Source organism: Bubalus bubalis, chromosome 20 (assembly GCF_019923935.1).
Source record: "Bubalus bubalis isolate 160015118507 breed Murrah chromosome 20, NDDB_SH_1, whole genome shotgun sequence".
NCBI classification, from domain to species: domain Eukaryota; kingdom Metazoa; phylum Chordata; class Mammalia; order Artiodactyla; family Bovidae; genus Bubalus; species Bubalus bubalis.
Genome location: NC_059176.1, coordinates 12365026 through 12391233, shown reverse-complemented (window position 1 = coordinate 12391233; position 26208 = coordinate 12365026). Strand labels below are relative to the sequence as shown.

Below are 26208 nucleotides of genomic sequence, written 5' to 3'. Positions count from 1 at the left end.
TAATATACAATCATAGAAAGCTAAGAGTACATTCTGTCAAGACAGCAAATTCCGTTTCTCTCCCACGGAAGGTCTCTTTCCAGCTCTGAAATGTTATGATTCTAATGTTTACCACAGATATACACTAAAAGATATATTCTTCTGGTGTAACTGTAGTGCAATTATTTGCCTGTAACACAAAAAATGTGTCATTCCAACTTAGTAATTTTAGTTTAAATTAAATGAAGAAGGCACATGAATTTAAGAACAAACTGTGCTTTATACTCCATAAGCTGTTGCTTGATGCACAGCTGAACTTGAAAAGATAGAGACTATTTTAAAAATTTAAGTCAGAAACCTTGCCCAATTCTTTGATTCAAATAAATCTGTATCTAAATGAGACTATCTTCATTTTTGTAATGAACTTTCATTCTTATTCTAAATATTTAAGTATCAATAAGGTACTGAGTATCTATATGAGAATCTAAGTTACCCAACGAGTCTCAGACCAAGATTAACCTTGAAATCTGGGAAACAGGACTACCTCAAAGCTCAAGAGCAGACAGGGTGGTAGCTGGGTCATTACATATTCTCACACCTATCATCTTACATTAGGGAAGAAAGAGCCTCAAGTCTTATCTATTCTTAATCATTAGTTTTGAATGCTGGGTTTTAATACCAAATGAAGAGCTACATTAACACTAACCCTCATTTTGTCTCAGATGTCGTAACTATAGATTTGAAAAAACTGACTCTGTCACATCCCAAACACTGAAATCATGGAACATACTGGTCGTGCTTTAAATCTGGAAGACAAATGTGCAATTCAAGAGATCAAGATTAAAATTAAAAATCAGAATTTTCATTACCTTGTGCAAGCATGTTAAATTCCAAGAACAGTGCTATGTGGTAAAGCTCCATGGCTTCTTCTGCCCTGGTCATGTTTGGCTTCCCTGCGACGAGAGCCTGAACTTCACTGAGACTCCCCACAGAGGGGCTACAGTGCAAAACGGCCAGGTCCACCATGTCAGTATACATACAGTGTAATATCACTTTTGCATATTTTTTTGGTATAATGGACTCATCTAATATAATTCTTGTGGGAGTCCTCAAAGTTCTGTCTGTGATTTCTTCACCAGTCCGTATCCTTCTTTGTAATAAATTTCGAAAAAATGGGGACCGTGCTGAAATAATAGCCTTGTGAGCTTTGAGCTCTTCATCTAAACAGTTTTGATTTCCACCAAAAGCTTCAACCAGTTCAGAGTCTGAAGAAAAACTAAGGACGACATCATAATAGCACATGTAATCAAAGAGTCCACGCATATCTACATCAAGGGAATTTGGTGTTCCAAATTCTTCCCTAAGCTGAACGAGGATATCAACATTTTGAAACCTTGAGTCCTCCATTCCAAACTCTCCCGTGTAAAGGTAGTGGAGCAAAGCAGAAAACATGGGCATATCTATACCAGCTGTATTGATGTCCATGATGATCTCTGCCCCATATTCAGGTGAGGAAGAAAGTAGTGTTTTAAAAAATGGACATCTTGCCGCCAAAATGGCACGATGAACAGGAAAGCAAGTTTCTTGAAATATTAAGTCTACATCAGTACAATACTTGTACTCATAAAGATCGGCCATATCTTTCTGCAATGTCCGGGCTTCTGGTCTAGCCACACTGGCTTGTAAAGAAAGCTCCTTTAAGGCTGAAGTTCCCTCATATTCCTCCACTAACGCATTGACATCTCGAACATCCCACCCAGAGAGGAGTTCTCGCATCTGCTTGGCGTGATCAGCAGACCGATTAGATTTTCGACGCTTGATAAACTTCTTTTTGAGGGTGGCAAGGCCAGAGGTTCTCTTTTTTTTGTCTTGTGGTTTCTCATGGCCATGGTCAAGACTATATAATTTTGATTCACAACCATAGCCTTGCTGAGAATAGGATGATGTCCCTAAGAAGGAAATTAAACAAGTGAAAATTTATTTCTTTTTTCTTAGCAGTCATTTTCAACATTCAATTTAACATACATTTTGTGCTAAAATTTTTACAGACATTTCTGAACCATTCAAGTAAAACTGATTTTTGTTTCTATAAAGGAAGGTTAAAAAGTTCAAATAACTCATTTTTATATTAAATAAGGAATAGGGAAAAACAGACCAGATTATTCATTGTAAAAAAATGCTAAATTTCTATGGGCACAATAAATGAAACAAGACACAAAAAACAATCAAAGATCAACTGTGCTACAGCAGCTCGGTTAGGATAAGAATCATATAAGCCAGATTTACACCTGGTAGGAAAAAACATGGATGCTGCAGAATTATTATATATATTTTTCCATAGCTCAACCCTCTTTTCATCCAAAAAGACCACTGAAAACACAATCCTATTTATATCCACAAAAGAAAATGAGGTTAGAAAAACTGAACTGGTTACCTATAAAAGTCTGCTGGGCTTGAGGATTCCCCCCTACCCTCGGGGAGCATGAATGAGGATAGCTAGATGCATTAGCACCCATTTTCTTCAATCACTCAGGCATTCCATCTGCTGGTTCTTCAGAGTATGATCCCAGAGGCCTTTACGAACTTTCAACCCTGGATCCAGTAGCCTCTTTTCATCCATTTCTTGATATGAAACAAAAATAATTTTATTGTTTCAAATGTATCTCAAATTGCACAGCTAAAAAAGAAAAAGTTATTGAAAACGGCTTTTATTTGCAAATAATAATATACTGTCAAATTCACATGTAAAAATTTCAGAAAATGTAATTAAACAGCTAAATTTGACTTATGAATCAGTGCTACCTGCAATTTTGTGCCAGAAAATGTACCAATTATATACATTCTAAGAAAGCAAAAAGTACCATATCAGATTTATTCAGGCATTTTGCTTAAAGAGGAGGAAGGAAAGATAGTTCAAACTAAATTATCTTTAGGCTACTTGTTCTGTAACAATTTTGAGGAAATTATAATAAATACAGTGAGGAGACACAAGGAAAAACAAAAACTTTCATCTTTCCTCCCCATAAAGTCCTGAAATAAAAACACTACTTTCTTTTACCTGATATTATGGCTTAGGAAGGATAGGGCAGTACCAGTAAGAGGTAATTTTAACAATTATAGGATAAAGTCCACATTACAGAACCTTAACTCTCAGAGCTGCAAGCTGAAGATATAAGCACAAAGAAAAGAAATTCTAAGAGAGCAGAGTGTTAACAGGATACTTCTAAATCTTTATACCATCCAGATATATAAAATTTATTTGACCAAAAGCAATAATGGTTTAAGAGAAAACACAATTTAAGATCTATTATTGGAACTGTTAGGAAACCAGTCAGTAGGCAGTTAATATGGCCTCATAATGAAGGATGAAATTTTTTAACAGTTAAGAGTTAAACACACATCACAAAAACCCTGCTGGAAAATAGAACTATGTCAAGATTCTTGGCATTTATTTTCATTTCTGCTACATAGTGTAACCTTAAGAAATCAAATTTAAGAAAATCACTTAACATCTGTGCTTTCCTTCAATCTTTTCCCACTATGATCATATGGAAGTGTGTTTATCTAATAAGCATAGAATTACCTGCCTACAGTGTTCAAGAGGAGACTGGGAAACTGCTAACTAGATACTATGAGAAGTAGTAGTAACTTCAATCAAATCATATGCTCACGAGTAAATTTAATTTCCTATTTGAAATTTACGTATCATAGAACACAGCACATTAGACTTTTTGTATATATACATTATATATAATGTAGAAATATATATGTATATATGTAACATATATATTATATATATAATGTAGAAAAGGCAATTTTTTGTGATTCATTTTGAATGCTGTCAATTTTTATAAAATAGAAACTAAATCTGCTTGTGTTAATTTCAGTTCAAACTTCAAAAAACACTAAGTTTAAATAACGGGCTTCCCTCATGCCTCAGTCAGTAAAGAATCCATCCGCAATGCAGGAGATCACCTGCAATGCAGAAGACCGGGGTTCAATCCCTGGGTCAGGAAGATCCCTTGGGGAAGGAAATGGCAAGTCACTCCAGTATTTCTGCCTGGGAAATACCATGGAGAAAGGAGCCTGCTGGGCTATAGTCCATGCGGGCACAAGAGTCAGAAACGACTTAGCAACTAAACTACCACCACTACCAAAGTCTGATTAATAAATTTTAGTTTTTGAATTCCTTAAAAGCCTCAAGATTCTATTGCATTTTTACTGGTTCTTTAAGAGAAAACAGGCTTTCTAAAAAAAATAATACAAATCAACTTGTTTACAAAACAGAAAGATTCACAGACATAGAAAACAAATTAGGGTTATCAAAGGGGAAGGGGAGGGATAAAGGATTAACAGATACACACTACTATATACAAAATAGATAAACAACAAGGATTTATTCTGTAGCACAGGGAACTATATTCAATATCTTGTAATAACCTATAATGGAAAGGAATCTGAAGGTGTACACCTGGAACTAGCACAATGCTGTCAATCAACTATAAATATTACAACAAAAAAGAAAAAACAGGATCCTGGAAGCCAAGTTTGTGGTCTTATTTTCAAGTCAAGTCCTATTCTCAGTCACTAAAAATTTTTATTTAAAACGTAGAAACAGCATAAGCAATCCTATGCAAACAAAGAAGTCTGAAATATACTAAGAAAAAAATCCAGAGTAAAAATATGCAAAATAAAAGCCTTTATCAAAATGAGAAAAAAAAAAAGATTAAAAAGATGAGCTCTGAATATGGACGTAATGGTGGATGATGGAAAGTGCTGGTAAAGTGTCACTCCTATAGTAGCCTTCTTCTCACTTCCATCTTTACTCATTCTTGAAGTTCCACGTTGCTTCATTTTGTTGTTTTGCTTTTGATTTCTGATGACTGAAGAGTAAACTCACTAACACAGAACAAAGTATGCTGAAGAAGCAAACCAAGAACGGAGACTTGGGTCCAGATGAAGAAAAGCCGGAGTATCTACAGAAATGGACAAAGGTAACCTGCTCTCACTCCATCACATAAATAAGATGATGTTCACTATTCTCTCATCTGTGTGTGCATGTGCATTCATCAGAGAATTTTGCAAAGTTTGCAGGGACAGAAAACATTTTTACACTGGTCTGTTTGAGATTTAAACCAGGCCAAAAATGATTAAAAAAAAAAAAAAAAAGCTCAATTTTATGATTAGCACAATTAGATACTCTATAAGGTATCCCCAGAAAGGTTAGAAAACCTCACCAGCCCCAATGAAGACAAAAGAACACCCCACAAACACTAGAGAATTCACAGCTGAGACGCTGGTGCTCGGCCATTTGCCACTATGATTAGCACCGGAAGGACAGCTGGGGTCTCTGATGAAGTGACTTGAGATAAAAAAGTCTTCAGGACTTAGGGACAGTGTCTCTTCCTGGCAGCTCCTAGTTAATGGAAATCCCCTTCAAGATGAACTGCTTTGGGTGACATTCATATCTCTTATTAGAGCTAAAGTACATAGGCCTTGGAAACACTTGATGGGAAAGACTTTTTCTGGATCAGATATAATCCTTAAATCCCTCCTGCATCCCCAATCCCAAATCCCAGGAGTCACTAAAGTTACTAAAGCCACATTTCTCGAAATTCTCAGGAAACAATTTCTTAGGTAACCAAAAACTCATGCCAAATGGAACACAGTATCTTGTTATTTATTTCTTAATTGAATCTGCTGCCTTTACGCTGGAAGTGAGAGTTAGTCACAGTCTTAAAACTCTTCAGGGATATTTTCATTCTGAGCAAGCTTTGATTGTCTCCTACATAAAACAGGATGAAATGTAACCTTTGGATGATAGACAGGAAAGGGAAAGGGAGGGCCTCAGGGACTGGGAGAGGCCCACAGGATGCAAATGGTCCTAGAAAGCTGATAAATCATTTTCCCAGAATCACCTTTCTGGGAGAGCTCCTGCTAATAGTTGACATGACCAATCTCAATCAGAGGATCCAACTGGCTTAAAATAAGCTTCCGTGATTGTAGCATATCCAACTACGGGAGAAAAAAGTCATGCTGAATGCAACAGAGAAAATTTACAACCCAATGAAAAAGAATTGAAAACGAAAATCAACCTCTCCCCTAAAACCCCCCTCCCCCCAAAATCCCTAGGCCAGCATTTCCAAAGAGTTTTCCCAATGTTTTAGAAAGTGCAGAATTAAACAAAGCTTTACTTTTCCTTATTTCAGAACTTTTTTTTAGCATCCTTGAAGTGCTAAGGTGCACTGTGAACCTCCAAAAGGAAGTATTCAGCTTAATCTAAAGGAGCCCTTTTGCCCCACAGAGCAGTAAAATAGACTTGCATAACACACCTGGAAAACTCTGACCTTTGCCATAAAAATATGTTTTTACCTTTTAGGCTGCAGACAGAACAATGAGTGTCAGGTACAGTAAGTTCCGTACCTGAAAGCCTTCAAGTTTGTGAACTTTCAAAGATGCGAATATGTGTTCCCTCACCACTAGGCATGAGAGAAACTGCGCCTTGCCTCCCATTTCCTATTGCCATCTATCCTTGGGCTCTACCGTCTCCCGCCTCCTGTCCCTCCACCAGTCAGGACTCTTCTTACCTGTTCACTTGATGCCAGCCTCTGTATGCCAGCTGTTGTACTGTGCCATTGTGCTTTTCAAGGTACTGTACTTTAAGATTAAAAATGCTTTATTTTTGTGTTTGTTTTCTATGTAGTATCTGTGTGAAAAGTATTATAAACCTATTCCATATTCCAATGCAGTACTATATAGCTGATTGTGTCAGTTGGGTAGCTAGGTTAACTTTGTTGGACTTAATGAACAAACTGGACTTACCAACGTGCTTTTACTGCATCTGAGATAGTTCTCTCTCATAACTAATTTATCACTTACATGGGATAAGTACATTTAACTTCTATGAATCTCAGTTTTTATAAACCAAAGTTGAGCTGTATGGGCCAGATGTATAAAATAAGTCAAAACAGGGTTCCTAAAATTCACTGAAGTGTAAGACATTGATTTGTAAAATGAGGATGGGGAAGGGAGTTATTTCTATATTAAACGTTATTATTTCAATGAAAAAAAAAAGGGCAACTGAATTTTGAATTTTAAACATGTTTTCCACTTAGTCTGATTATTAGGTATAATTATAGAAGAACAGGAACGTGGGACACATGTGACTATGAAAAACAATTCATAATTAAGAAGAAATGCAAAACTATAGTAATATTTCACTTCTGTCAGATCTAAGAGGACTACATCATTCAAATCAGGATACGTGAGAGTGAAAAAGGGTACCACCCAGGCCTAATGAGGCAAAGCTGGATGAATGACAGCTTCTATAGTCAAATCTCACATTTGTAGAGCAGCTAGAAAAAAAGTTTAAAAAGAAAAAAACAAAACCTAAAAGTTAAAAGAATATGATTTCCTATGTCCATTCCCATTCCCAAGCATGTTTTACCCAAAGTAACAGCTATCATTTATATACCAAACTCTGCTTAGAGCCTTTATATGTATAAACCCACTTGATTTCTCTAAATACCTCTCAGATAGAACCTTCAGTTCTATCCTCGGACACATAAGAACAACAAAGCAAAAAGACTGTCAATAGTAAGTCAGAAGCAGTCAGCAAGACCTTTGCCTTTTGCTGCTGCTGCTAAGTCGCTTCAGTCGTGTCTGACTCTGTGCGACCCCATAGACGGCAGCCCACCAGGCTCCCCCATCCCTGGGATTCTCCAGGCAAGAACACTGGAGTGGGTTGCCACCTCCTTCTCCAATGCACGAAAGTGAAAAGTGAAAGTGAAGTCGCTCAACCGTGTCCGACTCTTAGTGACCCCATGGACTGCAGCCTACCAGGCTCCTCCGTCTGTGGGATTTTCCAGGCAAGAGTACTGGAGTGGGGTGCCGTTGCCTTCTCCGTTGCCTTTTGAAGGCATCTTTAAATAGATAAGATCAAAGTGGAAGGGGGTTTAGACCCTTGTCTGGGTCTCTACCAGGGGTTAAGTGAGACCCAACGGGGCAAGCTGGACCAGAGCAGCTTGGCTCAGCTATCCCCAACACCAAAGCTTCTACTGTCTTCTTCTTAGCAATAAACTGTAACTCCCCCTAACTAAGGCAGTTCTAGAAGCAGCAGGATAAATTTTCTCTAGCAGGTAGGAATAAGGGCGTATAAACAGAGGTTGGAAATGATTATGAAGCCCTCCAAGAACTTGCTCAATCAACTTTTATGGTAAATGGTGCTGTTTGGAACTTTTGTGTTCACAGTAGGAAGACTAGTTTTGAGCCAGGCACACATTATTTGAGTGAATAAGTGAATCACTTTTCTAATTGGGGACAACCATTTTCACTGCTGGTTTAGTGGGCTTCCCTGGTGGCTCAGATGGTAAAGAATCTGCCTGCAAGGCAGGAGATCTGGGTTTGATTCCTGGATTGGGAAGATCCCCTGGAGAAGGAAATGGCAACCCACACCAGTATTCTTGTCTGGAGAATCCCACGGACAGAGGAGCCTGGCGGGTCCAGTCCATGGGGTCACAAGAGTCGGACATGACCGAGCAACTAGCACTTAGTGCTGTACAGAAAAGCAGCTCTGGATGATACGGAGAAGGCAATGACAAGTCTGAGTCTAGATAGGAACCTACAGAGGATCAGTAGAGAACTACAGCTGAAATCAGAGAACATGTTCAAAGCAACTGAATTTGAAGAAAAAACATGGAATTTCTCATAAACTTCACTCAAAGACAAAGTTTAGATTTTCTGACACCAAATCAGTGAATGTTAAAAAACAAAATACAAGGGCATATTTCTTGTTGATGAGTTTCTCGGGGCTCCCCTGGAAAATCTGGAGAAGAAAGAAAACGTCCTGGTGAAGCGGACAGTGAGCCTGACACTATGGCTGCACACGGAGAAGGAAAGAGTAAGAACAAACCAGAAACAGGAACGCAACCCTCAAAGGCCCCTCATCCAGGGCCGTCTCCATAAGGACATCAAGTGCTTAACCGTAACTTCTGATTATCAGGAGAATCAGCATGTGAATGGTCCTAGGAATTATTCAAGTTCTTATAAATAGGAGGATAATAATGGTTTAGGGGCTGGAGTTAATTTTGTACTAAAATTCTATTTTTCCTCCCATCGCCCAGAGTAGAAGAGTCTGAACAGATATGAGGGAAAACCCACTAGTTTATATTTTCAGCCAAGAGTAAGGTATATACAATGTTGCCCTCACCTTAATAATGATCACTCATTCCATTCTGATAGGCTTCTGCCCATCAGAATACCTCTGATACTCACAGACTCTTTGTTAGGATGTCAAATGAAGAGGTATTTCTCCTCCTAAAAGTCACCTGAAGTTCATAGTTAAAACAATCTTGCAGACGTAAGTCCTAGTAAAGAAGTAGGAACTTCTCAAACTGTAGGTCTGAGGATGAACAAGTTTTAAGACACCTCCATTATGAAAGACCCCTCTTACAGAGACAACAACACCTCGTAGGTAAAGTGAGAAGTAGAAAGTCAGACAAAACTCTTCCCTTCCTAAGGATTTTATGAGGCCTTTCTTGGATAAATGATAAACTATTTCCCCTTTCTTTCCTCAACCCCACTGCTTATCCTGTGCTACTTGTAGCTGAAATGCTAGACGAGAATATTACAGTCCAAACAAATCAGACCAGAACACATATTCTCGGTCCTGTTTATGTAATACAAGTCTGCATCTTAAAAACACTATTTTGCATTTGTTTAGGGCATCTATAACAAAACACTAAGACAACCCAGATGAAGCCTTTATCACAGAACACATAGTAAACGCTTACCTAATTGGTGAGGGAGGTGGTGGAAAGAAGAAATGGGAAGATGATAAAGTCTACTTTGCAATGTGGTTGGCAATGCTGTGAACCAAGAAGAAACACAGGACAAGCGATTTGTGGGTGAACTGGGAGTAATAAGGATAATGGGCTTGAGGTCCCAGAAGGACATACCAAGGAAGACATAATGCAAACAGAGAATATATTAAAGGAGAACTCTATAAACAAGAGTTTCCTAATATAGTTGACCTTCTGTATCCACAGGTTCTGCATCTGCAGATTGACCCAACTGTAGATAGAAACTGTTCAGAAAAAAAAAATTCCAGAAAGTTCCAAAAAGCAAAACTTGAATTGTACACATGTTCTCAACTATTTACATGGCATTTATACTGTATTAGTTATTATAAGTAATCCAGAGATGATCTCAAGTATATGGGGGATATGTACATGTTGTATGCAAGTCCTATGCTATTTTATGTACGGGACTTGAGCATCCACAGATTTTTGTATGTGTGAGGATCTTGTAATCCACCCCCCTTGGATACTGAGGGATGACTATGATATTTTCACTGCTCTAGCGGCTTGAATTAGCAAGTTTACAGTGCTTGAATGAAACACATCATCTACTAAAGAAGTAGGAAAGGCTGCTCTGGAAAAACAGGTAATCGTATCACTTCTACCTGTATTTAGCACTTAATTCTGCCTCAGTACTGCTTTCACCTCAGTATTTCCCCACCTAACATGGAAGTTACTGTAGGGGCAGAAAGTGTCTCATTTCTGTTTGGGTTGATGTAAACTGGATTTAAGTATTTATGCTTATTATCATATATATGTTTGATTTGTGGTTATCTAGCACATTAATCTGGAGAAGGACATGGCAACCCACTCCAGTATTCTTGCCTGGGGAATACCAGGGATGGGGGAGCCTGGTGGGCTGCCGTCTATGGGGTCACACAGAGTCCGACACGACTGAAGTGACTTAGCAGCAGCAGCAGCAGAGGCTTAACACTTGAACATACAATACAGCATTATCTCAATATAATTCATCTACTTCTGATGGAAGGTATCATTTATAAATGTCCTGTCAATGTTTGCAAAAGATAACAAAGAGTCTCAGAACGACAGAAGGACTAATATTATGTGATGCTACTTATATGAGGTATGTAAAGTAGTTAAAGTCACAGAGACAGAAAGAATAATGGGGGTTGCCAGGGGCTGGGGAGCCACTGGTGAAAATGAAAAGGTCTAGAGATGGATGGTGGCGGCTGCACAACAGTGTGAAAGTACACTCACAGCTGGTTAAAACGGTAAATGCTCTGTTACCTGTATCTTTAATCATAACTTTTGAAAAGTAACTGGAAAAAAGACCCAGTAAGACAGGAAAGCAATGACATGAGTTCCCCCTTTTTACATTCTTCTAATGACTGTAGCAGAAGTATCTTCTAATAGGGATAAATAGTTCACAAAACACTTTTCCATACATGAAGTCATTTTATTCTCATATCAAGTCTTCAATGTAGAGAGGACAGGTTTCATCCTCTCATCTCTGAATGAGGCAGTTAAGGTAGAAACACAAAGCGACTTCTCTAAAGTAAAATACTGGGTTGGCCCCAAAATTTTATCCATATAGTAAAATGGCAAAGCCAAAACTAGATACCAGTCATTCTGATCCCTAATCTAGTGTTTTTCCCCTCAACAAGGAAGCATCTCAAAAGTCCTCGGTCCTGTATCAACCTTTCTGATGGGAACAGCCATGTCTTCCGTATGCTTCTTTACATCTAACTGCACTGTTGATTTTGTTACAGTTCTTAAACTGTTAAATTTCCTACTTTATCACCCAACTATGGTTAAAGGACAGATCTTAAATTAATCTCTAGTGCTTTGCATTGTTGGTGAACAATAAAAAAGCTTCCTGATTGTGGATTACACTCCATAAATATCAAACCCCTTAGCATGCAAACACCAAAGACAAATACAACTATGGTTTTTTATTTTCACTTCTTCTTATCACTTGTTTTTTCCTCCCGCGCAGCAGTTACTTTTGTAGTTTCTGTAATAAAGGAAAGAAAAACAACAAAAGTAGAGAGACTAGGAAGACAAAGCTCAACAATTACCAATTTGTAGCAGTCTTGTATCACTATATCCCAACCCTCTTTCTGTCTAATCTCTCTGGATTATTTGAAGCAAATTCCAGACAGCATATTATTTCATCTGTAAATACTTCCTTATGAATCTCTAAAAGAAAGGATACAAGAGAGCAACTGTAGTACCATGATCACATCTAAAATTATGAACAATAATTCCTTAGTACGAACTTCCCAGGACAGTGCTGACATTTCCATCACTGGTTTATTTTTTCTTAGTTTGTTTGAATCAGGATCCAAATAAGGCCCATGCATTGTGACTGAATGACTATATCTCTTAAATTTCCTTTAAAAGGTCCCTCCGCAGCCCTTTCCCCCTTGCAGTTTTTTTTTTTTTATTATTATTGAAAAAATCAGGTTATTTGGTTGTTTCCCATAGTCTGAATTTGCCAAATGTATCACTATGGCGTACCTTAACATGTTTTTCTGATCCTTGTAATTATAGTAATTGACAGATCTAATCACTTAATCACGAAGAAGGTGATGGCACCCCACTCCAGTACTCTTGCCTGGAAAATCCCAGGGAAGGAGGAGCTTGGTGGGCTGCAGTCCATGGGGTCGCAAAGAGTCGGACATGACTGAGCGACTTCACTTTCACTTTTCACTTTCATGCATTGGAGAAGGAAATGGCAACCCACTCCAGTATTTTTGCCTGGAGAATCCCAGGGACGGAGGAGCCTGGTAGGCTGCCGTCTGTGGGGTTACACGGAGTCGGACACGACTGAAGCGACTTACCAGCAATGACTTAATCAGATTTAGGGTCATTTTGGTACTTTTAAAGTTTGTCAAGATTGCTTCACAGGTGGTGATGTTTATTTCCAACATAGGTATCAAATGTCTAGTTCTCATTCTCAGTAATCACCAACTAGAGTTATTAATTCATTAGGGGTTGCAACATGGTAATATTCTATCACTCCTTCTTTATTCATTGGCTAAAACACTTTTGTAAGAGAAACTTATCCATCAACAATTCAGTTGTTTGCACAGAAAAGTCAGAATAAATGATTCTTTACCTTTATTTATTAATTTTCTTTGGCTTCAAAATCACTACAGTGACTGCAGCCATGAAATAAAAAGACTCTTGCTTCTTTCAAGGAAAGCTATGACAAACCTAAACAGCATATTAAAAAGCAAAGATATCACTTTTCCAACAAAGGTCTGCATAGTCAAAGTTATAGTTTTTCCAGTAGTCATGTACAGATGTGAGAGTCGGATCATAAAGAAGGTTGAGCGCCAAAGAATTGATGCTTTTGAAATGTGCTGGAGAAGACTCTTCAGAGTCCCTTGAACTGCAAGAAGATCAAACCAGTCAATCCTAAGGAAATCAACCCTGAATATTCGTTGGAAGGACCATTGTTGAAGCATACTTCGGCCACCTGATGCGAAGCGTCAACTCATTGGAAAAGATCTTGATGCTGGGGAAGACTGAAGGCAAAAGAAAAAGGGGGCAGCAGAGGTGGTTAGATAGCATCACCAACTCAACGGACATGAATCTGAGCAAACTCCGGGAGATGGTGAAGGAGAGGGGAGCCTAGGAGTGCTGCAGTCCACGGGGTGGCAAAGTGTCAGACATGACTTAGCAACTGAACAACTAATTTTCAAAACAATTAACATCCCAGCATTTCTCTAAAGATGATCAGCAAGTTAAAAACAATTATGTGTTCACAGATTTAGACATATTTGATAGATTTCAATTATTTGTAGTTATCCCTACTGACACTCAGATTGTACCGTATTTGGACAGTGGAAGCTTATTCAAATTAGCTCCCAAGACTTTGTAACCATCGCTAGTTGTCTCAGAGAGCGTCTTTGCTTTCTAGGGTTATACCTTATTCTACGCATATCTTATCTTTTTCTTGTCTTAGACCTGTAATCAGCCATCTATTTAAAGGAGCCCTAATTCCTTTCCTTTCAGTGGGATGGTATTTAGAAACCACCATCTGGGTGCTAAGTGGTGCTGACTGCCTTTTTAGTACACAGAGCTAGGAAATGTCATAAACACGTGTACATACATACACACACATACATGAGTATATACTGGTGATTCTAATCCAAACTCAGGTTTAGAGAGTTTTCACTTAAATCTTATTAGTTGTACATCTGTTTCTCCTTTCTCGCATGCCCAAACCCTATTTTCAAAGCTGCCTTCGTAACTGTTCTTTTATCTCACAATATACACACAATAGCCAAGACTTAAAATGTTAACACTATCACCAGCAATATGATAAACAAAAATCTTTCTGAGGGGCAATTCTTTTTTACCCTCAGAATTACCCAACTCAAGATACCTATACATTACTCTGCACGTAAGTCACTTGGAACAGACTGCTTTGGGTGATCACATCACTAACTGGAAGTACACTTTTATTTCACTTTTGACTTTTAGGCACTAAATTTTTAATTAATGTTGTTATATATGTCTGCAAAATGTTTAGATGAATCTAAAGTCAAAACCATAAAAAAAGACATACTCAAAGACTAGTTGCTCTCCCTGTCTACTTTAACCTAGTCTCTCCCTATCCCACAGGTCACTTTAATAATATTTTTACATAATACCCTAAATTCCCTCTTTTTTGGCTACTGTCTACTGGCTCCCTACTATAAGCAATACTGAAATTGCTAGTATCTTTCTTCCTCCTATCTCAATCCTCCAGTATCTAATTTTAAGTAACATATTTATTTACAGTTCGTATCTACAAAGTAATCAGTGAGCTTTTCTACTTTACATATAGTCTTCCCACATATTTGATAATTAAGCTCTATCTATAGAATTTAACAATGAAGTACTACATACTATATTGTCTCTCAATTTTATTTTACCAATAAAATTTTAATGTTCACCACCAATTCAAAATACTGGTTTAAGAGTGTTATTCAGAACACAAGTCCATAATCCTTTATCAGGTAGAAACCTTTGGAGCTAAATATATTCTAAAATTCAGACTCCTTTCCTTCTCTTTCTCCCTCTTTTAAAAGAAAATAATATGGTATATGAAATATTTACTGTATACTATGGAAACACCCCAGAGAGGTTTGTCATATTATCCCGTATTTTGCAAAATTATCATCCCCTATTTTGCAATAAAATATTCCCTGGTGGCTCAGATGGTAAAGCGTCTGTCTACAATGCAGGAGACCTGGGTTCAATCCCTGGGTTGGGAAGATTCCCTGGAGAAGGAAATGGCAACCCACTCCAGTACTCTTGCCTAGAAAATCCAATGGATGGAGGAGCCTGGTGCAGGCTACTGCCCATGAGGTCCCAAAGAGTCGGACACGACTGAGCGACTTCACTTTCACTTTCATATTAAATATTTAGACTAAGCTATGTTACTTCAGGTTAGGTTTTGTTGTCAAATGAATTCAGGTCATATTATCAGTGTTTGCCATTAAATGGGTCTCCCTTAAAAAAAAAAGGCTTTCAGTACTTTTAGAATTTCAAATTATAAATAAGACATTGTGGACCTGTGGTTAGTAGCTTAAGATCATGTCTAAAAATAGTACCACCAATAAAAAGACAAGTCAGAAAACATTTTTACTCACTGTAAATAAAGATATCTGTTAAATTGCATTTTATTATAAAATTAAATTGTGTTACTGCAAATAGAGATTATTTGTTCGAGTCTGGCTTAGGAGCATTTTACTAAGCCCATGTGGCCTTTTTCTAATATAACCTATTATAATTTAAAACAGCTTGTTAGTCTCCTGCTGCTACTTTTTTTTCCCTATTAAAAATGAATTCTTAAAAAGGATATTTTTAAAAGTACATCCCATTCCACCAGTCTATGCAACATTCTCTTAAGGATAACAATTAGAATTTTTAAAACTAGAAAATGAGGGGGAAAATGCTGATAAACGAGGTGAGTCTGGTTCTTAGAACTCTCACTATAGTGCAGATTCATACTATATATTCTTGGTATTCTTAGTATTTCTTGTTATAAACCATTTCTTAAAATGTCTGCTTTTTAATGCATATCCAGCATTGTCTGAAATATGTTAAGCTGTAGTTTTTCAAATGATTTTAAAAAGATAATCTTCAAGGAATCATGAACGTAGGAGTAATCACAAGGGAAACTATTGATCATCATTCTAAATAGGTTAAAAAAACCAAAACCAGTGAAAGAATGATTAAATGAGATACTAAATTATTAGAAATAATGTTAAATGTAGCAATTTTCTCATTTACGAAAATTAAATGTACATTTAATCTTTGAAATTATTATGCATTCAGATGTACATTAAAATGTAAAATTAATATCAGTATTTAAGTAGGTTAGCCAAGAATAGAAAATGGCAAACATTTAGTGAAAATAGTCAATAAAAAACAAAGAGTTGAAGTGAACCATGTTACAAATATTTTACTCCTAGACATCAAGCATGTGAATTATTCTGAATTTAAGCACAATATTTTAGGGGGCTGTTTCCAAATTTGACGATTAGCTACAGGACTTCCATATTATTAACCTAATTATTTTTCTCTATACCCACACATTTCCTTTGCATAAAGAACAATTAGTTTTGCTGAATTTTAAATCCCTAAATAGTTATTCAATGCTTATGTTTAACTGTTGCAGAAAGGGGGATCCCTTCCAGGGCAAGAAAGTGGGCTCTTGTCTAACACTCGGAAATGAACTGTCCAAGGAGACACGTGTTGAGCAAGAGATTTTATTGGGAAGGGGCACCCGAGGAGAGAGCAGTAGCGTAAGAGAATCAAGGAGAACTGCTCTGCCATGTGCCTCCCAGTCTTGGGGTTTTTTGGTGATGGGATTAATTCCAGGTTGTCTTTGGCTAATCATTCTGACTTACAGTCCTTCCTGCTGACCAACCTGGATAGCATATTAAAAAGCAGAGACATTACTTTGCCAACAAAGGTCCGTCTAGTCAAAGCCATGGTTTTTCCAGTAGTCATGAATGTGTGAGTTGGACTACAAAGAAAGCTGAGTGCCAAAGAATTGATGTTTTTGAACTGTGGAGTTGGAGAAGACTCTTGAAAGTCCCTTGGACTGCAAGGAGATCCAACAAGTCAATTCTAAAGGAAATCAGTCCTGAATATTCACTGGAAGGACTGATGCTGAAGCCCCAATACTCTGGCCACCTGATGCGAAGATCTGACTCATTTGAAAAGATCCTGATGCTGGGAAAGATTGAAGGCAGGAGAAGAGGACGCAGAGGACAAGATGGTTGGATGGCATCACCAACTCAATGGACATGAGTTTGAGCAAGTGGTGGGAGATGGGTGAAAGACAGGGAATCCTGGCATGCTGTAGCCCACGGGGCTGCAGAGTCACTCATGACTGAGCAACTAAACAACAATCTAATTTGAATATAAAACTAATCATGCTATTTGGTGACAGCACATAGGCACTGCCATCAAACAGTGTACACCCACTCCCCTCTTAGTTTTGTTATTTTACAAGGTTAAAAATATAATTTTATTTTCTTTATTGAAAATATGGAAACAGTAATTTTTAGCATCTAATTTTTAGTTGTCTATTTCTTTCTCTCCCCAAAAGGGTTTTTGCCTTCTATTACTAGAGTTTGAAAAGTTGAGATTTACTTTTGACCCTGCATTTTAAAGGTTATAGATCATAATATACAAATAAAATACATGCTAAATCTTCTCAGGCCTACCCACTCCAGAACTTATGTTTCCCCATTCACTTATGAGAATTACACATTTGTTGTTTAAATTGAAAAAAAAAAAAAAAAAAAAAGGAGAGTGTAACAAATGGCAATTTCCTAAAATCTGCCTCACAAAGACAGCTAATAGCTATTTTGACTTTCTAGCATTTTTTACATAAATCAACTTTAAATAGTTTTAGGTAGGGATATTTTACAAAGAGTTCTATAAAAAGCTATTTTCATTTCATAATATATCAGGGATAGAGAAACATGGACAAATATAAATTTTACTTTATCTTTTAAAACCCCCTAAATATTGTAAACTAAGATCATGGCATCCGGTCCCATCACTTCATGGGAAATAGATGGGGAAACAGTGGCTGACTATTTTTTTGGGCTCCAAAATCACTGCAGATGGTGATTGCAGCCAGGAAATTAAAAGATGCTTACTCCTTGGAAGGAAAGTTATGACCAACCTAGATAGCATATTCAAAAGCAGAGACATTACTTTGCCAAAAAAGGTCCGTCTAGTCAAGGCTATGGTTTTTCCTGCGGTTATGTATGGATGTGAGAGTTGGACTGTGAAGAAGGCTGAGTGCCGAAGAATTGATGCTTTTGAACTGTGGTGTTGGAGAAGACTCTTTAGAGTCCCTTGGACTGCAAGGAGATCCAACCAGTCCATTCTGAAGGAGATCAGCCCTGGGATTTCTGTGGAGGGAATGATGCTGAAGCTGAAACTCCAGTACTTTGGCTACCTCATGCGAAGAGTTGACTCACTGGAAAAGACTCTGATGCTGGGAGGGATTGGGGGCAGGAGGAAAAGGGAACGACAGAGGATGAGATGGCTGGATGGCATCACTGACTCGATGTCTGTGATGTGAGTCTGAGTGAACTCCGGGAGTTGGTAATGGACAGGGAGGCCTGGCGTGCTGCGATTCATAGGGTCGCAAAGAGTTGGACACGACTGAGCGACTGAACTGAACTGAAAATATTATGTCGGAGAAGGCAATGGCACCCCACTCCAGTACTCTTGCCTGGAAAATCCCACGGACGAAGAAGCCTGGAAGACTGCAGTCCATGGGGTCGCTAGAGTCGGACACGACTGAGCGACTTCACTTTGACTTTTCACTTTCATGCATTGGAGAAGGAAATGGCAACCCACTCCAGTGTTCTTGCCTAGAGAATCCCAGGGATGGCGGAGCCTGGTGGGCTGCCTTCTATTGGGTTGCACAGAGTCGGACACAACTGAAGCGACTTAGCAGCAGCAGCAGCAAATATTGTGTACATATGCCATAATTTATTTTACTAAAACATATTGAGAATCATTTCTAATTTTTCAATATTATAAACAGTCCTGTAATCCTTTTACTTCTATCTTTAACCACTGTAACTTATGCCATTAGAATAAGTATCAGGAAATAGCATACTGGATAAAAGGGTATATATATTTCTGATGCGGAGATTGGTCAGAAAAGTTGCAAATTTACATTCCTACCAACTCTGCATTAGAACATCAAAACTCTGGTCACTATTATTGTTTGTCAATCTGATGGGGGAAAAATGATCTCATTATTTTAATCTTCATATTAAAAATTATATGAGAAACTGAATTTCAATGTATTTATTAGTCTCTTTATAATCTTTGGGTATTATTCTATGTAGCTGTTCTTTTTATTAATTTATGACACTTTGTAATATTAAAATATCAAGGTAGAATATTTATATTAGCCTTTTAAAACTATGATGGCTTTTGTCATAAGTGTTTAAATTTTTTATACAGTCACTTTTTTCAAACTTTTCTTTTTGTAACATCTGGGTTTCACATTCCCTGCTGTAAACGTTTTTACATCAGATACAAAAAAGTTCTCTTAGTTTTTGTTGTCTTCTCCAAATTAGATTATGTAGGTAAACACTCCTCAACCATAGCAGAAAGCTGACATTAGATAAAGAGTTTTACAGCACAGCTATTATTAAGTAATTCAGTGTGCTAATTTTAAGAAATTTATTAATTCCTAATATGAAGATAATTAAATTAATTGGTGTTGCCTGGAAACAAAATGGATATTTTTTTTCAGTATTTTATTTTTTATTGACAGAGTTTTACATTTGTATTGATCCTATGAGTTATATAGCTATTTTATTTTTAATATAATTTATTTATTTTAATTAGAGGCTATTCAGATTAACAGGAGGATGCTTTTGGGGAGAAGAAACCTAATTAGTCCTATCTATTCATATGTTGTTTGCTGAAGACATCTGGACATCCAGTGTCGCATCTTTTCCTCATCTTTCTCCACTATAACAAAGTGGTTCACCAATCCCACTGCAAACCACTTAGACTAACTCACAATTTATTATCTTCCTTGAATTGTCACAAATCAATCTTAGTCTCTCCTTCCAGTCTAATTAATCCAGCACACCAACAATGAATTAATCTAACAGAGGTTCAATCAAACATATACAATAAGTACAAACTCCTGGCCACAAATCCTAACTATGTAAAGTATTTTACACTTAAAAGTGCCAACTATGTGCCCTATGCTAAGTATTGATGGTTACAGTTATGAACAAAATATCTTGGTTCTCATATTGCTTACAATCAAGTGGGAAAAATGGACATTTAAACAATCTGTTGTTGCTGTTTAGTCAATAAGCGATGTCCAACTCTTTGCCACCCCATGGACTGTAGCATGCTAGGCTTCCCTGTTCCTTCACTATCTCCCACAATTTGCTCAAACTCATGTTCACTGAGTTGGTGATGCCATCCACCCCTCATTCTGTCGCCCCCCTTCTCCTCCTACCCTCAATCTTTCCCAGCATCAGGGTCTTTTCAAATGAGTAGACTCTTTGCACCAGGCAGCCAAAGTATTGAAGCTTCAGCATCAGTCCTTCCAATGAACATTCAGGGCTGAGTTTCTTTGGGATTGACTGGTTTGATCTCCTTGCAGTCCAAGGGACTCTCAAGAGTCTTCTCCGGCGCAATCTGAAAGCATCTATTCTTCAGCACTCAGCCTTCTTTATGGTCCAACTCTCACTTCTGTACATGACTACTGGAAAAACCGTACCTTTGGCTATACAGACCTTTGTTAGCAAAACGATGTCTCTGCTTTTTAATATGCTGTCTAGGTTTGGTGTAACTTTCCTTCCAAGGAGCAAACGTCTTTTAATTTCATGGCTGTAGTCACTATTGGCCGTGATTTTTGAGCCCAAAAAAATAAAATCTGTCACTGTTGCCACTTTTTCCCTTTCTATTTGCCATGAAGTGATGGGACTGGATGACATGATCTTAGTTTTTTCACTTTCCTCTTTCAGTGTCATCAAGAGGCTCTTTTTTTCTGCCATTAGGGTGATATCATCTGTATATCTGAGGTTGTTATTTTTTTACTTAAAAAAATTAATTTATTTATTTTAATTGGAGGCTAATTGCTTTACAATATTGTAGTGGTTTTTGCCAAACATCAACATGAATCAGCCACGGGTGCACATGTGTTCCCTATCCAGAAACCCCCTCCCACCTCCCTCCCCATCCCATCCCCCAGGGTCATCCCAGTGCATAAGCCCTGAGCACCCTGTCTCATGCATTGAATCTGGACCTGGACTGGCAATCCGCTTCACATGATAATATATACGTTTCAATGCTACCCTCTCAAATCATCCCATCCTCGCCTTCTCCCACAGAGTCCAAAAGACTGCTCTTTACACCTGTGTCTCTTTTGCTGTCTTGCATATAGGGTCATTGTTACCATCTTTCTAAATGGTTGTTGATATTTCTCCCAGCAATCCTGACTCCAGCTTGTGCTTCATCCAGCCGGGCACCTTGCATAATGTACTCTGCATGTAAGTTAAATAAGCCGAGTGACAGTATACAGCCTTGTCATACTCCTTTCCCAATTTTGAACTAGCCTGTTCCATGTAAGGTTATAATTGTTGCTTCTTGACCAGCATACAGTTTCTCAGGAGATAAATAAGGTCATCCGGTATTCCCACCTCTTTAAGAACTTTCCACAGTTTGTTGTGTTCCACATAGACAAAGGCTTTAGCAAAGTCAATGAAACCGAAGTAGGTGTTTTTCTGGAATTCCCTTGCTTTCCCTATGATCCAAAAAATGTTGGCAATTTGATCTCTGGTTCTTCTGCCTTTTCTAAATCCAGTCTGTATATCTGGATGTTCTTGGTTCACATACTGCCAAAGCCCAGCTTGAAGAATTTTGAGCATTACTTTGCTAGCATGAGTGAATGTCACTCAGTTGTGTCTGACTTTTTGCAACCCCATGGACTGTAGTCCATGGAATTCTCCAGGCAGGAATACTGGAGTGGGTAGCTTTTCCCTTCTCCAGGGGATCTTCCTAACCCAGGGATTGAAACCAGGTCTCCTGCATTGCAGGCAGATTCTTTACCAGCCTAGCCACAAGGCAAGCCTTGCTAGCATGTGAAATGAGTGCAACTGTGTGGTAGTTTGAATATTCTTTGGCATTGCCCTTCTTTGGGGCTGGAATGAAAACTGACCTTTTCCAGTCCTGTGGCCACTGCTGAGTTTTCCAAGTTTGGAAATACAAAATTACAAAAATAAAATTATACCCTGGGATAAATGCCATGAAAGGCATGGCTGCTATGAGAAAGAATAAGTTGATTTATTGACATGAATAAGCCCATAAGACATAAAAAGAGCACACATAGCATACAGAAGAGAGATCTTAAACACATAAATATAAATAATATAGAAACACAAATAACACTTGACATTATTTATTGACAGAGGTAGTAGTGATGTGATGCTGGATAGTTAAGGCAGAGTCAACAGTTTAGCAAATTCCAGGAAGAACAAGAAGGCCAAGGTAGCTGATGCAGGGGAAGTGCGGAAGCACGATACCGTAAGACGAGGGAAGACAGGTAGGAGGAGGCCAGGCCACACACATCACTCGAAAAGGCCGAGAGACCTGTGAAAGTTGTCTGTTTAATTGCTTAATTCAGTCTTCCTGAACCTGAATTATGAAAACCTTTCTAAGAAAAACCAGTAACAGGCCATGTACATTGTTCCATAGAACATACATTCAATCATATGATAGCAGGGGGGTATGAAGTAAAGGTGTGCACTCTGCTGGTGCAGATACATTTTAAGAGAAAATGATACAATAGGAAAACTGAGTTTTCATTTATTTAAATTTTGAATTAAAAAGTATCAGGCAGAAAACAGCACAACAGGCTTAAAAACTGCTTGAAAGGCTGGCCCTGGCTGGTCTTCAAGACCTTGGACTTTCTGTGTTTCTACCATTCCTTAACCGATAAGGACAGCTCTGTATACGTAAACTGTTTGAGCAAACAGTATGGTTTATGCTCAATATCTGCTTTCCTTCTGGGAGCCTGGAATTTTGATACATGTTAGATAGTGGATGCCTACTTGGCCAGCCGTCAATAAAAACCCTAGGCACTGCACTGAGACTCTAATGAGCCTCCCGAGTAGACAGTATGTCACTTGTGCTGGCACAAGTCGATCCTGGAAGTACTAAGTGTGACCTCTGTGCCTCCAGCAAAAGCGAGCTCCTGGGAACCTGTGCCTGCTTCCCTTTGGACTTCGCCTCATGGGCCCTGTTTCTTTGCTGATTTTGTTTTGTATCCTGTGCTGCAATAAATGATATCCAAGAGTATCACTATACACGCAGTCCTCCTAGTGAACCCAGGGATGTTCTTAGGGATTTCAATGCAAGAACAAAATGGAATACAGCGAGATGCCTCCCTCCACCACTGTCTTCCAGTCTTTCAAGATGAAACTATACTGTTTTGGAAAAAATATATAGTTGGTATTCAGGGATAGAGAATCTTTTCTTTTTTTTTTTTTATAGAAGCAATTACCATAAAAAGAATGACAGCTAACTTTAAAGTGATTGTGATTGAGACGAGGCACTGAGTGAGGCTTTGCTCATGTTTGTGCTGTGCTTAGGTGCTCAGTCGTGTCTCTTTGCGAACACATGGACTGTAGTCCACCAGGCTCCTCTGTCCATGAAGATTCTCCGGGCAAGAATACTGGAGTGGGTTGCCATGCGCTCCTCCAGGGGATCTTTCCAACCCAGGTCTCCTGCACTGAAGATGGATTCTTTACCAGCTGAGCCACAGGGGAAGCCCAAGAATACTTGGAGTGGGTAGCCATTCCCTTTTCCAGGGGCTCTTCCCAACCCAGGGATAGAACCCAGGTCTCCCACATTGCAGGCGGATTCTTTACCAGGTGTGCCACCAGGGAAGCTTGTTCATGCTTACACTGTTCTATTTCATGACTATGGCGGTGTCAGATTTAAAATAACTTAGTAAAAAGGTAAGTTAAAATTGTTTATATGCTTGTCTATTATTTCACAACAGAAAATGTTCTGTTGTAGCTGGTATGGATTTGGAAGTTGTCAGCTGAAGTCTTGAAGCTATCAATATATCCATTTCCTGAAGAAAAGGATATAAAAGAATGAACGGAAGGCTAAGTTCTGAGGCACAGGAAATGCCTATGATTGGGGAGCTGGGAAAGAACACAGTTAAGGAAACCATGGAAAACCCTAATCAGCTGGGCAGTGACCAGAATAGGCTGCGTGTTAAGAAGTGGTCTATGCGTGAGGTTTACTTTGAAATGAGAAGTCGCCTCCTTCCTCTGTGTGACCAGAAAGTTTTGGATACACTTCAGTTTCAGTACTTACCACTCTGTAGGGGCAAATAATTGCTAAGATTTCTACATCCGCAAAGAGATTAAGTTTCTACAGTACTGGCACTGTGTCCTTTTCAAATAACTTTGTATTCCAATTACCTTGAAGACAGCCTGGCTCATAACAGGTCCTTAATAAATCAGGTGCTTAGAATGGAGAATGAAATCAGGCCCATATCACAGAAACCACGAAAGGAGAGAATGTAAAGTATTCTATGATCAGTTTTAAATTTTCTTCATTTTTCTTCTTTTTCTCCTACTTTTGGCAACCTTTCAGGTCATTACCGTTTTTTACTAAATCCTTTCCACTCTACTGCTACCTCCTCAGCATTGCTTTAACAACTGTCTGAGCACCGACTATGTGCAGGGCACTCAGCCAGGTACCGTCAGAGATACAAAAACGAGCCTGCTGTCGAGTGCAGGACATATTCCAGGACATGAATAACACAAAGCTGTAAGCAGAATACAGACAGAAAGAACAGGATCATGGCATGGAAGTTAGAGGAGGGTGATTAGAAACAGCTTTCATGGGAAGATGACATCTGCTTTGGTTCTTGAAGAATGTTAGAATTTAAATGGAAAGAAGAACAGGTAAGGGTGTTTCAATAGAAAGAACAGCTTAAGAATTAATGGGTATACGAGAGACAACATACAAAGAAATGGGGCAAGAAAGGCACGAGTAGACTAGATCAGAAAAAGTTAAGAAGCAAAAATTATGTCATTGTCCAAGTGAGTAGGGCTGATAAAGGAGACCAAAGTGGAGCTGCCAGAGATGTAAAGGAAAACCAGAAAAATGTCGTTTCATACAACTGAAGAGACGAAACTGAAGCGGAAGCAAAAACTTGGAGTGAGCAGATGTTTTATAACTCTTTTCAAAGAAAGACTGTAAAAAGGTGCCAAGAAGTGAGGTAGTGGTAGAGAGGATGTGAAAGTCTGGAAAGGTGTGTGTATGAAAAAGAGGGAGATATCGTAACAAATGAGGAGGGAAGATGCAGTAAAGCATCAGTTTTCAACTGGGTGACTCTGCTCCCCCAGAGACGTCTGGCATGCTTGGAGACACTTTTGGCTGTCACAGCTAGGGATGGGAAAGGGCGCTGCTGCAACCTAGGGGGTAGCGGCTGAGGATGCTGCTGAACATTCTGCAGCGCACACCACCGTGCGCCACAATAAAGAATTATCTGATCCAACACGTCAGCAGTGCCAAAGCCGAGAAACCTTGTACTAAAGCACAGTGGATACAGAAGAGAAAATGACTAACCACAGAGGCAAGGTCTTCGGTAAAGTGAGAACATTCAGGGAGAAAGAAAACTTTTCTGGTTCTCTATCCTAGTGACCCTGATTACAGCATGAAGCTGGATAGCTTCAAGACATTACTTATTTGAAAAAGTATACTGAAATACAACATTCCAATTTTCCCTATATACATGGATGACAATGTGCATGCCTTAAATCATTATTTACCCTGTGACAGACAAACCATTTATCTTTTGGGATACCACCAAGGTTTAAAATGTGGGTACTTCTATTTTTTTCTAACTTCCAAATATGTACAGCAATCACACCCATTAAAAGGTTAACAGATATAAATGATTAGAGTCCATGTACTAGTTATAAAACTTATAATTTATAAAATCTCTTATGTACCATTTAGAAAGCAGTTACAAATTATCTAAATTTTAATCAGATCAGATCAGATCAGTCGCTCAGTCATGTCCGACTCTTTGGGACCCCATGAATCACAGCACGCCAGGCCTCCCTGTCCATCACCAACTCCCGGAGTTCACTCAGACTCACATCCATCGAGTCAGTGATGCCATCCAGCCATCTCATCCTCTGTCGTCCCCTTCTCCTCCTGCCCCCAATCCCTCCCAGCATCAGAGTCTTTTCCAATGAGTCACCATGTGAAATGGAGGCCTACAAAAGAAAGCACCAGTTAAAGAAACCAAGTAACACTGCTATAAAAGGACAGGAGGAGTTAACAGTGACTATAAAAATGGAGCTTGAAC

The 26208-nt window shown here is 38.5% G+C and overlaps 1 protein-coding gene across 2 annotated transcripts in view; it reads right to left on the bottom strand.

Moving 5' to 3' along the window:
- BTBD7 (BTB domain containing 7) overlaps positions 1 to 26208 on the bottom strand; it is a 90352-nt gene that overhangs the window by 55713 nt on the left and 8431 nt on the right. For both annotated transcript variants that reach the window (XM_025271489.3, XM_025271490.3), the window contains exons 2-3: positions 2414 to 2601; positions 849 to 1928 (exon numbers count right to left, since the gene is read on the bottom strand). In XM_025271489.3, coding sequence (XP_025127274.3) covers positions 849 to 1928; positions 2414 to 2495 — 1162 coding nt within the window. In that variant the 5' untranslated portion in view covers positions 2496 to 2601. The remainder of the gene's footprint in view (positions 1 to 848; positions 1929 to 2413; positions 2602 to 26208) is intronic.